This window comes from Malurus melanocephalus, unplaced genomic scaffold (assembly GCF_030028575.1).
Source record: "Malurus melanocephalus ecotype Western Australia unplaced genomic scaffold, MMel_1.1 scaffold_34, whole genome shotgun sequence".
Taxonomy (NCBI): Eukaryota; Metazoa; Chordata; class Aves; order Passeriformes; family Maluridae; genus Malurus; species Malurus melanocephalus.
Genome location: NW_026623266.1, coordinates 3,346,836 through 3,362,746, shown reverse-complemented (window position 1 = coordinate 3,362,746; position 15,911 = coordinate 3,346,836). Strand labels below are relative to the sequence as shown.

Sequence of the window (15,911 nt, the reverse complement as noted above, 5' to 3'; positions counted from 1 at the left end):
GTTCTTCTCAGGTGTATCTCATAGGGGTTGACACTAGGTGGTCCCTTTACCACTCTGTATGTCACGCTGCTCTTCCAACTTGCCTTGGTAACATTTACCAAGAGATGGCAAAAGGCATCTCTCAGCACTCACACTGAATCTCCACTCACTCAGGAGAGAAATCAGGTATATTCTGTGCCACACTGCTAGGTCCTGTGATCACTAATGTATCACCATCTATATATACATCACCTTGTTTACCAGCAGTTGAGTGATAAAGAGTTCCTGCAATTAATTGCTCCATCTACTGATTATCACCTTGGGGAAGGGAGCTCGGGGAAGTCAGGCAATAACTGGGTATGGGCAAATAACTCTTATCAGAAATTGCCCCTGTTCCCCTTCAATTTTGTCTTCATCACCTTATTCTTGATGAGYTGCAGGAACCATCACTTAGAATGTTTTGGGCTGGAAAAAACAGGCAGGGACACCTTCCACAACAGCAGGTTACTCAAACTTATCTATTAGCTATCAACTATTTCAATAACTACATGCGTCTCTGTTACCTTGAAAACAAGCCCAGGATGACTTTGAAATGACTTTTTGAGTGCATCTCTTTGATAAAAGAGTGTATTTGGGAACAACACTCTTTCAAAAGTAAAAGCAAACACATCCAACAGAAAAAAACCCCAACCAACAAATTCAAGCAAACCAGAGCACAGCCAGCTCGTACGCTGTGCTGTGAATATAAAGAGGGTGGAGGCAAACAGATTACATGTAGTTCAAAGAGGCACTGTATCCCTGACTTTGAAATTACCATTTCTGTTTAATCTTAGAACTCATTTCAATAAACTGGCAAGGAAAAGAAACAGAAAATTTCCATCCAAAGCTGCAGTGGCTATGTGCTATTCTCTAAAAAATGCTGCTGCTTTTAGCAACTATAAACCACGGCATCTACAAACCAGTTTTACAGAAGAAAGAAGGGAATTCATCGTTGCTTTATTTGAATATTTGCTGCTCGATGTGAGTGACAAATATGCTGGGTTTGTTTTTCCTCACAGTCTTTTTTAATCAGATGTCCTTAGGTGACATTTCACTTTATCTAGTAACAACCCTTTGGAGAGAAGAGAACGACCTTCATCATTTGTTCTCTGCTGCACAAAGCTCAGGAGAGCAGCACATTACTGAGATCTCTGAATAGCCTCTTGCATTTTGCCAGCACCTCTTGAGGATCTGAAATACCATCGCCAGATCCTATCATCTGTTGTTTTTAAATACCGCCTTCCAGTGTGAGACTGAAAGCTTTAATTTCCCATCAAGGATCCAAGATGTGAAATAYGTGAACACGTTTCCAAGTTTCTTTCGATCCTTGTCCCACTATAGACAGGTGTTTCTCTTACCACCATATGGCTTACAACTCAATAAGCTACTTTTTYGAAAAGGTTTGAAACTGATGATTTCTCTGACATGTTATTCATTTTTAACTCCTTCCTATTTATCATAGAATCATAGAAAGGCTTGACTTGGAAGGGACTTAAAGGATGATCTTGTTCTAACCCCCCCACCATGGGCAGGGATGTCACCCACTAAACCAGGCTGCTCAAAGCCCCATCCAACCTGGCCTTGAACAATCCCAGGGATGGGGTATCCACATCTTGTCTGGGCAACCTGTTCCATTGCCTCTGGCTATAGAATTTCTTTGTAACATCTAATCTATATCTCTGCTGCTTTAATCTAAAACTGTTATCCCTTGAGCTATCATTATTTGCCAGGGTAAAAAGTTGCTCTCCCTCTTTTTTTTAAGCCCCCTTTCTATTTACCCTGTAGCTCTCTGTTAACAAAGCCATTGTTCAGCCATCGACACTGCAGGCAGGTTGGCCGAGAGGCAACTTGTAGGGCGGCAGAGGTGAGCCATGGGCCAGCAAGGCCAGTGCTCTGGATGTTGCGTGGCTGGGAATGAGCCAAACAGGAGCACTAACTCAGGGGCTTAGAGGAGAGGTSTGCCCTCYCCTCCACCACTCTACAYGGCTGTAGGGGGATAACGAGGTTGMGTTCATTAAGCAGATTTCATGTGTGGAGAAGTAAGAGGATTTGCCTCCTTCTCTTGCTCGTCACTKTTCATATATTGCTCATCTATTTTCATAAAACCTCAAGAGCTTAATGTCTTTGAGACTTCAACTCCTTTCCCTGCATTAGATCCTTTGAAGACTGACCACTGCATTTGTAAAACACAGCTAGGGGCTGATGGACAGACATACAGACAGTGTGACGGTCCAAGCCCAGCCCAAAGCACCTGCAATGTCAGGATGCCCTCCCTGAATGATGAACACTGGCAGAGCCAGTCCCTCAAACAGATTGTCCTTGGAAGAAACTCTGCCAGAAAGSACAGCCCTATAGCTCACTTCCTGGCTGAGCATCCCAGAGCAGCCCTTGCCTCCAAAATGCTGCTCCAGAGGGGGTGCCAAAAACTACTTTCAGCAAGCCTGTAACAGGCAGCACAGAAAACAGGACCCTTCCTGGAGACTGTACCCATGGGATGAAGAGAAGGGTAGTAAATAACAGAATGTAGATAATGATACAAGTGCTGACTCCAAAACACCCCTCCCTGGAAATAGACTTGTTCTGGCTATGACAATTACCTGACAGCTCAACAAGACAAAAGGGAAAGGAAAAAAAAACCCCACAAAAACAGAAGAGAAATTGGATTCAGGTGCAGCAGTTCCACAATATGCCAGAGGTCACCCAGAGTCCCCAGTGGCCAATATCACTGAACTTGTTCAACAAACAATTTAGTGACAGCCTCACAGTCATGTGGGGAAGAGGGAGGGCAGTGCTGCACAACAGAGTATTGGATTTTAAATGTCACTTCAGAGCTTCAGGGGGTTAGCACAAGTTTATGACATGCTGGCTATTTTTGAGGTGCTGGATGCTTAAAGTCAGGAATATCTCTCCCATCTTCCAGACCTGCAAGGCGAGTACCAAAAATGTTTTGGAAGGAGATGCTAGGGCCCTCTGGATATGCACTCTGAAGAGAGACGAAGCAGCCATTTACGGGAGTTATTTGCCTTGTTGTTGTGCTCCTGTTAGTCAGTCTTCTCTGGTAAAAGAGCAGACTTGATCTGCTGGGCCATAGCTTTGATTAGCAAAGCCAGTGGAGTAGCTCAAACATACTTTGGTCATTAATAAGGAGGTTTGTGACCCAGAGAAACTAGGGATCACAAGACATGGAGATGAAAATGTTGTGCTACAACATTCAGTGATCAATGCCTTGTCCAGGCTACTGTTAAATGACAAATGATCTACAGCTTACTCTGTATGCTCTGCAAGACCATTTTACAGTTTGATCAGTCTTATAATCTGAAAATGTTTCCTATGCTTCCATTCACTTTGGTTTAATTTTGTCATTTCCTATGTGAAATTTTCAAAACTTTGTATTTTCTTCCACATGCTTCATCAATAAATTCAGAGACAGCCAGTGGGAAGGAGGGCTGGACTGTGTCTGGGGGAGTGTACTGATGCCTGGAAGGGTTGGGAATGAACAGAACATTATGCGAAACATCAGTGTTGGATACACGGACAGACATAGGAGAAAATGGCTCACTTGTTCAGGTATCATATGTGAAGGAATTTGGTATATGCAAATATGTGCCTATAGTATGCTGTGTGTGACAGAAGGGAAGGGAATCCTGCTCTATAGCATTTAAGAGCTATCACAGCATGATCCTACAACTGTAGACTGAATTAAAAATGGTCATGTTTTGTTGCTGTCATAAGATGGGAGGAATATGAAGCAGCCTGCAATGGTTAAATTCCACTTTCAACATCTGAGTGCAAAGTGACTCATCTGGAAGCAAGACAGCTGTATAAAGCCCTCCTTTAATGAGCAGGGCCCTGAACAGCTCTCACTGCAGCTTCTGGCTTTAAAAACCTGCGAGGGACATGAGAATTTCTTTTCTTCTTACTGCTCATTCAGGCAGAGTCACCTAAACGGGGTGGATGGAAAGGAGGGCTCTCCTTGATTTTAATTCCAGCGCATCTGCCTGTATGAGCAAGGGTCAGTCTTCATCTCAAACTGTCACTCAAGTCACTCAGCTATTCAGSAAGTCAAATAATGATACTAATAAATAATGACTTAATGATAAAAATATAATAACATTACCAATAATAATAATAATAATAATTTCTATGGTGGTTCTGTGAGACTTATTATCTACTGCACATAACAATAAAGAGAACRTCTTCTGTGCAGTCTCTGAATGAACCTTCCCTGTTTGCCTACTCCTGTATAGCTTTGCYCAGGGAGACTGTGTCACATCAGAGAGTAGGAAAAATCCTGAGGCTCTCTCTCATTACAAAAATAACTTCTATTAGCATTTTCTTGTTTAATCCAARGAAACAAGAAACAATAATGGAGTCTCTGAGCTCCAAAACACAACTGTACTGTAATARTTTTCAAGCATCTACTCAGTCATGGTAGCAAAAGGCGGAATTTTTTTCATTGCCGCTGTAGTATTAAGCGACACTTCATTTAAATTTCTTGTTGAAGCTGAAGCTGGTGCATTTTCTTCACCAACTTTTCTTCACCATGGCTATGAGGCTGAGTACCAGTGATGGACTGAAACACAACTATTATCAACCTACAGTAATTTGTTCATACCTCTGACTGATACCTTTTGTGGTTCAAGAAATGTGACCTCCTGGTTTAAGATGTATGCCTCATGAATCTGCTTCAGGACATCAACATTTTAGTGAAACATTGATAGAGGGGCTAGGAGGGTAGATGGATGCAATTCCAGTGCCTATGTTTTATTAACAGCAATATTGAGAGCATGTCCTGATCTCCCCAAGCACGTTGGTGCCCCACTGCTTTTGCAATGTTTGAACACACAGCAATAGCAAGTGGGAGTTCAGACTAAGGAGGATTCGGACTAAATAGATGAAAGCAGCCCCAGAATACAATCAGGCCACAAGATGAAAGAGAATCCTAAGAGGGAAATGACATTTTCAAGGTCATACATTGATAAGCAGTAGGGCTGGGAGTTAACCCTGGGCTCTCAAATCCTGACCCTGTGTTCTCACCTTTAACAGTGCTGYCTCCGTCTTTCAGCTGAGTAATTCCCAACAGGAAGACGGGGAAATGATTGGGCTGCAGAAACTTTTTTCTTGCCAATTTTATCACTGAATTTTGCACCAGTATCTACCAAAATGGCTTGGGATACAAGCCTGTTTTTAAAAGCAGTACCYGGTTATATGGGATTAAACCCAGTCAGATTAAATGAAAATTTAATTCTAAAATTCTATTTAATTTTAAAATTCTAATTTAATTTTAAAATTCTACCTGATGAGACTCTTGGCATTGCAGAACAGTTTCCTATGGAAGTATTGGGACTTCTTGTTTAAGACATTTTAAACCAGACTGRGTAAGTTTTTAGAACAAAAAAAAACCTCTTTGTAAACTTATCCTGTATCAAKATTTGCTTCCTTTTTAAAAATTTCTAAGAATCCTGAGTGCAAAGGCCTTGAATTTAGCTTGCAATATGTGGTAACAGYGTCTCTTGTGGGCAAAAGAAGCAGTAATGCACCTCTTCATTGAACAACCACCACAAAATGTCACAGGAAAAAGCACATTGGCAGTAGAGAACTTAAGATGCGATTATTCAGTCAGATTTCAATACTGCAATGAGGTCCGACTCGCTCTTGATCTCACAACATGCTGATGGAGGTTTATCAATCAACATTGCMAATGGGTAATTTGCTGATAAGGGCATGAGATACAGTATGGAGTTATATGGATCACCTTGCTATTGTCCCATTCCTGTGTTTTCATCTGTGTGTGGATTAGCTCATAGGATGGCTCCATTGCATCTATGTCCGGTTTGGGGTAGCCTGGGATGACATTGTGTAGCTGGAACCCGAAGGTGAGCAGCCAACTGTTGACATCTGGAAGGAAGAGAAACATAAATAACATTATCTGATCTCTCAAGCAGGAAGGGTTGCCCAGGAGAAGGCCCAGAGGAGGACCGCTCAGTGGCTGTCACTGCAGTCTGGACAAAGTTATGAATGTCTGCTTTGTGTGAAGGTGGGAATTTTGATGGCCCTTGAAAGAGCCGTGTGCCAAAATCTGGGCTTTCCACCTCCCACCAGAGCCAAATTCTGCACTTTCCAAGCTCTGAAACAGAAACAYTGGCAGTGAGCAAATGGCCCAAATCAAAGCCAACTTCATGTCTGCCCTTCATCAGCAGAAACCAAGCACTGCCAGAAGGTTGCAGAAGTGCAGGAACAGCAATACACTTGGAGGCTGAGATGCTCCAGCCAAATGGGAAGTGTTATCCAGTCCTACAGTCAGCTCAGAACACCTCAGCCACAATAATTCTCTCCCTGAGGACTCTCAAAGGGCCTGTAGTCTGAATACGAAATTTAGAGCAGTGTGAGCCAGAATAYCAGGACATCCTGGATGGAAAACACAGGCATTTAGCAGGTGCTTACAGAAGAGGCTCTAGGCACTGCTTTTTCCATGGCATTTCCACCTCAGTCCACAGCTTCCTGGCATTTTTCATAAGAAGCTGTAATTTGAGTATTAAATCAGTGTAAAGTCATGGCATCTTTTATAGAGACATTTACAGTCAGCCTTCAYACTACCTGCAAGGTACATTATAGCATCAATAAGTGTACAGATACAAGGCAGACAGTTTGCTTGGCTTACTTTTTACAAACCTCTTAAAAAAGTCCATGGATGGTGAGAAAACTGGTGGCTAGTAGTGATAAATTATTGTTTTATATAAAAAASGAGCCACTGGCACTAAAGGGAACATGATGGAAAAACAGCCATTTAGGACATCATTCCTGCATTTACTTGCCAGTAGATAATTAAGTCTTCCTTGCCTTTGATTRCACAGCTATTAGGAATAGCAAGTGAAATTTAATCTGCTGGAGGAAAAAATTCTGAGGTTGGGTGACTCCTAGATCTGGCTGGGTTAGCATCACTTCCCCCCTTAACTTCAGAGCATTTGATGAGTTCATGTTGTTTGCCTTCACTGAGCTCCAGAGGACACACCTGCTATGTTCCCTGGCCAATATCGTGTGCATTTGGCACACAAACAGCAACTGCAAGGAATAGAAAGGTATGAAGGTAAAGTTTAACTAATATCAGCTCCCAGGAGTCTGAAGTATTTGGATGTAACTGGAATTCTGTTGGTGACTGCTCTGCTTCAAGCTGGAAGCACAAAGCCTTGATTTTCATTTTACTMAACTCAATAAGCGTTGTTGAAACAATCCGAAGATGGAAAAGAATTTAAATAATCAAATACGCATATTTGAATATTTTTTCCTCTATTCCCATGAGCCTAAATGAATGTTTTGAAGAACTGGTTGGAAAAGAAATTATGGATGCAAGTGGCAAATAACGCCGTTCCAGACGACTGGAGAATCAGGAGCCAAATAAACACACTATCTGTTGCTTGTTTTCCTACAGGCCAAAATGTTGCGATTGGGCAGATGTCCAAAAAGCCCTTGTGACAATCCATGTGGAAGAGGGAGGATTTCTGTAATAAAAACACTTCTGTTCACTCGATGTACAGATTGTTTTTGGAGTGTCTTTGAAAGAGAGAGGCTGGGGGGGTTACAAAAGAAATGAAAAGGCTCATTTGATTATTTTGTTGCTTAGTGCTAAGCCAGCCTGCTTCCAAATCCTTCTTATCTCAAAYGGAGAACTTTGATGTGCATATTGTGGACGAGGTGGTCAGGAGAACAAAGTAAAACAGTGAAGGTCAGCATTGGTGCAGGAATCATTTCCCAAGCACTTCAAAAATGTTATAAAGAATGGAGTGCATGGATGCTGAACTGCTGAAAAATATGTGACATGTTTGGAAATATCCAAGATAGGGTTTTTTAAAATACTTCTCAGAAAACTGACTTCCAAAACATTTGCAAACTGGAGTTTGTTCTTTTTGGGAAGAGGTGTTGGAATACCCAGAACAAAAAGAAAGCCAACAAAACAAACAACCCAAAACCATGGGAGGAAGGTGTGGCGCTGAGAAAACAGAAGGGGAAATACTAATTTGCCAGGAGGCAGTGACAACTTTTTTGACAGAAAAGTACATTTCACATCACAGAGGTTTTTTTCAGCTACAGTAACCCTGCCAACACATTTCACAGCAAATTCATTTGAGGGCAAAGAAAAAGAGTGCTTAATGCAGACACATGTAATGGAAATGTCAGTTCAATCCATCAGGACTGCTGAAGCTGGCAGCAGAGCTCTGTGCCACGAAATGTACAATCACTAAAATATTCATGTTTAACAACGGGCCTCTCAAAACATAAATACCTGCTTCTCCTGCTCTCCCCTCCATACACCTTCAATTTGTATCCATAAGCTCAGAGACCTCATCCAAAGCACGTGTTGGTCACCCATGTGCTGGCACTGAGCTGTCCTAAGGACAAGCAGGTCCCAGTGTGGGAATGGAGGGACAGAAAGTGGTTCCCTGTGCCCAAATCTGGGTGGATTTGGTTGTGATGATAAGGGCAGTCTTATCATGGGTCCTGCCCATGAGGTGCCTGAAAGCCTGAGCAGAAAGAAGTGCTGGACAACCTTGTGTCCCAGCAGTCATCCCTTAGCATGGCTTCCTTCTTCCATGYACTGGGAGATGAGAAATGTATTTGGGCTCTGTATTCCTGAAAAACTAAAAACAGAACTTACAAGACCATGGAAAAAATTATTTGGTGCTTATAAAATATTAGTGTATCCGATTGGGACATCTTGATTTTATTGTCAGAGCTGTGTGGGAAACTATGCACCTGTTTTAACACAGGGCTTGAAAAAAATATTTTGCCCTGTCTTGAGCAGGAAAACAAAAATCTGTTAATATGTCACAAAGCAACAGTACAAAGACTAGATCAGTTCAAATCAAAACCTTCAAATTATCTTCCAAATCAAACTCCATTTTGGTTTTGATTCCTAATTATTCTTTTCCAGTTTTCAATCATTAGCTTACACTTAACCTGAAAAGACTGAAAATCCAAAAGGAATTTTTCTTTTAGGTCATTTTGGAACTTGTCATTTAGACATTTTTGAGAGCTGTTTATGCTTTTGCTGAAAAATCTCTGAAGCTCAAMCTTCCCCCATAAACAAATTCAGTTTTGACAAATGAGCATTTTCTGATAAGAAAAGTTATCTTGAGGTATTCCCTGCCAGCCTTAATTATCAAAGTGAGAGAAATATACAGGATCTTAGCCTGCATCTTTTGACATATTTTACTTCCCTCATGGCATCATCTTCTCAGCTCTGGAGAAAACAATTTTTCATTAAAAAGCCCCACAACCTAATCCTTATGATTACAGCAGAAGAACCTGAAAGCACGAATCCTAATGGGTAGAAAACCAAGCAGAATAGAAAACCCAGGATTTTTACTTTGTAACATTTATTTGCTATTAAGCAGATCTCCTAACTCTGGGGAATGCAATTATTGTTGAATATGAGATGGTTATGATAGATGCAGCAGCAGCATTTAAGAATTAATTCTGTCTCCTTAAGAAGTTTGTACATTTGATTTGTGATTGTGGCACTTGGTTTTGCAATGGGAAGTACCTAGAAAAAAGTCCCACCAAAACACTCTTCTCAAACATTCACTGTTGCACACAGTATGAAACTAGACTTGAATGGGGAAAGGGATGAAAAAAGACTGTATGCTTTTGATGCCTATGACTATGATTTTACCAAATTCCAGGGGAAGCAGTTCAGAGACTGTGTCAAACTTTGGGGTAGGTGTGCCCCAAAATCTGGCCTTTAAGTCTAAATCACCTTTTTTTATTGATTTTTGTAGAAAATGTTAATTTTGTGGGGCAGATTAACTTTGAACTACATGGCTATYAGTGTAGTAATCGTGCAGGCGCTCTGAAATGGCTGACTGTAATGAAAGGTTTAAGTTGCTTTGCCATTCTGCTAAAACAAATCTCTATGTCATTTGTTTAGTTGCAAATAAATCTCCACGCAAAACAGTGTAAACAGAGCTGCCCCTCTAYAAAGAGAAAGGTTATCAGGACATTAATTGGGTAGCTAAGCTCGGGATATCTGAGGGGACAAAAAACTGGAAGCAAAATAAAAAGAACAAACACCAAAGAAGAGAAAACGAAACAGGTTTGGGAATTACAATCTCCGTCTAGGTTAATGAATTAAACATGCCCTGGACACAGGGGTCAACTAGTAAACTAAAACTTCTGTCCATTATATTAAAGAATGGAAAACCTCATGGTGATCAGGACACTGAGAGAGCAATTACCTATGGTACTGTTTTTGGCTATGATAAATTTCTTTACAGTAGCTGCTACAGGGCTGTGCTTGGATTTTTGCAGGACACAGCACCAGTAAGACAGGGATGGTTTTGTTACTGCTGAACAGCATACACACAAGCCAAGGTCTTTTATGCTTSTCACTCCACTCCACCATTGAGGGGGCTGGGGGTGCACAGGGAGCTGGGAGGGGACACAGGCAGGACAGCTGACCCTGACTGACTCAAGGGATCTCCCAACCCATATGATGTCATGTTCAGCATGTAAAGCTGGGGAGGAAGAAGGAAGGAGAGGATGTTTGTAGGGATGGTGTTTGTCTTCCCAAGCCACTCTTTTGTGGGATGAAGCCCTGCTGTCCTGGGGATGGCTGCCTGCTGATGTAAAAAGGGCGAATGAATACCCAGTTTTGTTTTTCTTGCATGATCAGCTTTTGCTTTTCCTATTAAACTGTATTTCAACCCAAGAATTTTCTCACTTTTTCTGTTCTCTCCCCTATCCCACCTGGGAGGAGTCATTAAGCAGCTGTGGTGTGGGCCTTAGCTCCATGTGAGGTTAGACCATGACACCTATTCACTGATGGCAAGCTTGTGAAAATGTTAATTACTTTAAATGTCTTACCTGTCATGTAACATTTGATATCCTGAGAATTGCTAATGGGGTTGTTGTTTTTGAACATATACAGGTTGAAAGGCATTATGTTATTGCTACTCAGATGCTTCCACATATCATGGTCCGGACTTGTCCACCGACCCGCTAGCACGTCATAGTCTCTCCGGCCCATGTGGATGAGCTTTGTGAGGGGGTCATACAGTCCTCCATGGTACCCAATGATGATCTGGAAGTTGGGATTGGTGTCCATATAGATCTCCCCATATGCTGTGTACAGTATCTGCTTGATCATTAAACCAGTGCCACTGAAGACAGCCAAAGGAGTGCCGATGTTATCGCAGGCGATGTAGAATTCATCACCGCTGCTGAGCTCCATTGCAAAGAGGTGGCCTTGGAGGTCGTAGTAGAGGGAGGTGATCTCGGAGCTCGAGTGGTTGTACAAATGGGTGACCTTGGTTGGGTTGGCCAGATCTGCGTAGAAGAACTGCAAGTGATGGCCATGGCTGGTTTTGCTGGAGACTCTCCTTCCTAGGCCATCATAACGGTACTTCACACTCCACCCACTCGCTTTGTTGTAGGCTTTGATGAGCAGGCCAGCTGAGTTGTACTCAAAAATATCATTGCCCCTTTGCTTCAGGAAGCCATCTTCATCCATTTTGTACTGCACATCCCCCAGTCTAGTAATCCTATCCCTGAGGTCATACCTGAGTGGTGTAAGGCGGGCACTGTTCCCTGGACTCAACAGATGGAGATTTCCATTTAGGTCATAGCTGTAACGCCAGAGAGGTTTGTCATTGATAGACACTGTCTGCAACTGGCCATCAGCATCATATTCGTAGGAGTAACGAGTCGTGTTTGCGTAAGGTCCAACCTTCAGCTCTTTTTTAACCACTCTCCCCATGTTGTCGTACTGCACAGTCATCCAGTACATGAGAGACCGGAATATCTCATACTGGACCTCCTTCATCCTGCCATAGGCATCAAAATGTTTAGTGTGGGTCATGACAGCAGTGGTGATAATCTGGTTGATATCGTAGTAAATGACCCCGAATTTACCGAATTGCTCTGTTTTGCCCGACACGTCATCGTACCTGTAGAGATCAATGGGCAGAGGGGTCTCGTTGATGACCGCCTGCATGCTGGTCACCCGGAAGCTGTTGTCATAGTTATAGTCAAAGCGGGCATTCACCATGCCCTCCTCAGTGAAGCGGAAAATCTGTCGGTCAATGAGGGGTCCTATCTGTCTGTACCTGATTGTGCAGGTGAACCCTTCGTTCTGCAAGTTGATGGTCTTCAGCATGCCCGCAGTTTCGTCGTAAGTGAAACTGATCTTCGTGGTGTCGTAGAGCATCTCGGCTAACTTGGACAACTTCCCATACTTGTAGATGACACGTCTCCCCGTGCCCAAGTACAAAGTGTGGAGGAGCTGCTCATCCTCCGTGAAATCCTGAATTACTGAGGCATTGCCTTCTGGTGGCCGGTAAATGTTCCTGTAGTAACCAATGGAACGAATGGTTTCCAGAGTCTGACGGGCAACGTTGGGCATGGTCACCGATGACAACCGGTCATTCTTGTCAAACTCAAAGATGTACTGTCTCTGGCTGTGAAGGAGCAGCACCATGGACTRGAAGGGAAGAAGAAAAGTATAGATWACATCCCTGTTTTTTSACCAAAATTACACTCTCACAAAACCTGTTAAGATTTCTCAATCCAAAGAGCAGGGCAAGTGAGACAAATCTCTGTACCCATAGGATTCAACAGTGAGAGGTAAGGAGCTGCCTATGGCACATCAAGKATCCCCAAAGAGGAGTGGGTCAGTGGAAGAAGCAGTTAATGCAGGGAGGAAGGTCCAATTTTTCAGAATGCTAAATTTTTCAAATCAGTASCCTGTTGCTGCCTTACCAATTCCCTGTGCCAATAACCCTTGAAAACTAACTAAATAAAACTGGTAGAGCTATCTRAACAAAGCTGGRAAAAGTATCTCCCAACACCTTCCARTGCTGAATTAATTCATTGTGTCACCTCATCTTCTATGATCCTCTTCCTTTAAACCTCTGTCTGCATGCTTATTTGTTCTGGGATATTCTTTTTTTTTTTTTGCATATAACAATCAATTTGCATAGATTGTAAAATACAAGGAATAAGTCAATAGTTTTTCCTTTTTAAAAGGGAGAGGCACTATAAAAAACCCAGGAATAAAAATTTCAAGCACCCAGTATATATTACATGGATCTATGGGTCACTGGGCAGAGTAATGCTGAATGGTAATACCCAGAAAATGTAAGTCCCAYGCCAATCTACAGAGTGCAGGCTGTGGGAAACACTGTAAAGTTTGCTACAGCAGTGTGACTGGATTCATGCCTCACGTATTAATTACATATATTTCTGTAAGCAGGAATGGGCCACTGCTTACCCAATGCCAATCCAAGGCAGGATATCAGACTGTATGGGTTGTTTGCATATAGAAAATCCTACTGGAAATTCCTACTGTTCACTCTGCTGRCTTTACCAGAAGGTATTTTATATTGCAGTTAACTCATTAAAGGAAGATTGTGCTTAAAAAAAATCACATGCCAAAGCTTCACAGTTCACATGCTCTCAGTGTGACTGGAAAGAAACATCTCAAAACAATTTGCAACTGCTCTGTGGTGGTCTGGAACCAAAGCCACTAYGTGTGGACAGGCACCAAAGCCACTTAGTGGGACAGAAGAGGAGCAGTGGACCACAAGGACCAGCAACTAGCTGATGTGAAGGAGTGCAGCTGYACTGATGTCAAAGGAGTAAAGCCCATGTGCCTCAAATGCACCCTCTCCGAGTGGTGAAAACATTCTTACCTTCTCCAGGTAGGTGTAGCTCCATGATTTACCATCAGCAAAGATTCTGGATGTAATTCTGCCAGACTGATCATACTCCATCCTTTCTGACATCGTGCCCCTCTGAATCCCTGCAATGTGTCCTCCTGGGGAATAGGTGACATTGACCCCATTCAATCTGCTGCTGGGTGACCAGAGACTGGGTCTCCCTGCCTGGTCATAGAGGATGCGGAGCGTGAACTTGCGGTGGTCATCATAGATCTTCTCAGTCCTTGTCACACGATCAAAATCAAGGGACAGCAGGTTTCTGTTGTGAACCTACAGGRAAAAGATGGAGATTTAGGAAGCTGGAAACAGATTAAGTTAGAAAGACTAGCCTTGTTTCACCTTTTTATACCACACTGAAGAGTATCCTGCTGCTCATTGCGTTTGGATAAGATGAAATTTTTAAAGCAAAGAGTTGTCTCAACGTCGCCTTTTATCGACTTCAGAAGAATGGTACTTTTGAAACATTACCACAGTGAAGGAATATTGCTCATATCCCAAATCTAGGTTTAGGACTGCTACAGCAGATGTTATATACAGAACATAGAACGACAACTTGTTGCAAGGAACATTTGCAAGATACTCTGCTCATCAAACCCAGAATATGGAGTCTTTTGCTTTCATGCATATCAAAAAGCACTCGTAGAAGAGAGATGCATGTTGTGCCAACATAGTGGAAATCAGTGTTCTTCTCTGAGTTTACTGAATATACTGCAGGAATTGGAGGTTAAGCCTTTCCCCTGAGATGAAATATGGAGGCTTTAACCACTGTTGATGTTACACAGAGCAGGAACTTTTCTCTGAGAGCTGGAGCTTTAACTTCATTGTCCTGGGGTTATTCAGAGTGGCATAATTATACTCCTCTTACCTCCARTGCCTCTGCAATTCCAAAGATCAAAGGTATCTACTTCAAAGGTAAGAGCAGAATACATTTTGACTCAGGGATTGCAGTGCACAGCAATACAAAAAGGAGCTGATAATACAATTCATGTTTAGCCACATGTGCAAGGAGACTTACAAAGCCCCATCACCACAGCAGCAAAATATTGGTTTGAAAGCAAGGAGGAAAACCAATATTCCCAGTATGAGCTTGCCAGTGAAGATAGCTTCTTCTCCATCCCACCCTTCCAAGTATCTTTCAGCTGGTGAACCTCTCTTTTCTAAAAGGGTGTAGATTCTTCTYAGATGAATCTCAAATTCCAAAGAGCTGACTTGGTTTTCAGTTCCCTTTGCAGCCCTTCAGATACAGTCAGTAGAACAGAGTGCTGCTTGCCATGAGGTTTTCAGATCAGGCTCAAAACACWGCCCTATCCTGCTCTGGGTAACACTGACACTCCTGACTGGAAGTGTTCAAAAACATGTGGATATGGCACTTGAGGACGTGGTTTAGTGGTGAATATGGTGGTGGTGCTTATTTTGGTTGGAGGACTTGGACTTTGCCTGTTTGGACTTGATGATCTTGGAGGTCTTTTTCAACTTGAACAATATCTGATTCTATAATTCTGTKACCTGAGCACTGTTCTCAGCCCTGCTTTAGCTTTGAGCTTTGCTATTGCTCAATGGGCTGTATGATTGAATTCCTACTGTAWTTTTAGGGATGAGGGAGTATTTGAGAGGTAAACAGCAAGAGAAATGGTGGGGTTGAATCAACAGAGAAGAGATTCCTCAGCCCTGGAAAAACAGGAGAGGGAAAGGCTGAATCACTGCAGTGCCTTTGTCTTGCATGGGCAGACATTTATGCTGAAGCCTAGAGAACAGGGTCTCCAGAAARCCAGAATTCAAAAGAAGGTATCTCCACAGCTGGGGAGAGAAGGAATTGTTGCCATGATGTGTGAGGATGATGTGAGAGAGGAGGCAAGTGCAACAACCATTTTCAGTTTATGAATAACAATGGTAAAAGGTGGGTATAACTTGAGGGAGGGAAGAAACTTTGTAGAAAGGAAGACAATGCTCAAATTAAATGAGTAAAATAGAGTGTAAATGTGCAATGGGAGAGAAAAAAATCAGTCACTGTAACAGGGAAGCTGCAAAATAATTTAAAGGGTATCAAAACTCTATAGAGTTTTGATGAAGAATAGATGCACATGCGTAACTAAGGGCAATTTGGTGTCTTCTAGGTGCTTGCTGCTATATAGAGAGAAACAGGAGTGGCAATTCCTTGCAAAAAAAAAAAAAAAAAAAAAA

The 15,911-nt window shown here is 42.3% G+C and overlaps 1 protein-coding gene across 3 annotated transcripts in view; it reads right to left on the bottom strand.

Moving 5' to 3' along the window:
• Positions 1-15,911, bottom strand: part of TENM4 (teneurin transmembrane protein 4) — a 585,345-nt gene that overhangs the window by 9,450 nt on the left and 559,984 nt on the right. For all 3 annotated transcript variants that reach the window (XM_057364068.1, XM_057364069.1, XM_057364070.1), the window contains 3 exons: positions 13,704-14,000; positions 10,879-12,493; positions 5,774-5,916 (listed from right to left, as the gene is read on the bottom strand). In XM_057364068.1, coding sequence (XP_057220051.1) covers positions 5,774-5,916; positions 10,879-12,493; positions 13,704-14,000 — 2,055 coding nt within the window. The remainder of the gene's footprint in view (positions 1-5,773; positions 5,917-10,878; positions 12,494-13,703; positions 14,001-15,911) is intronic.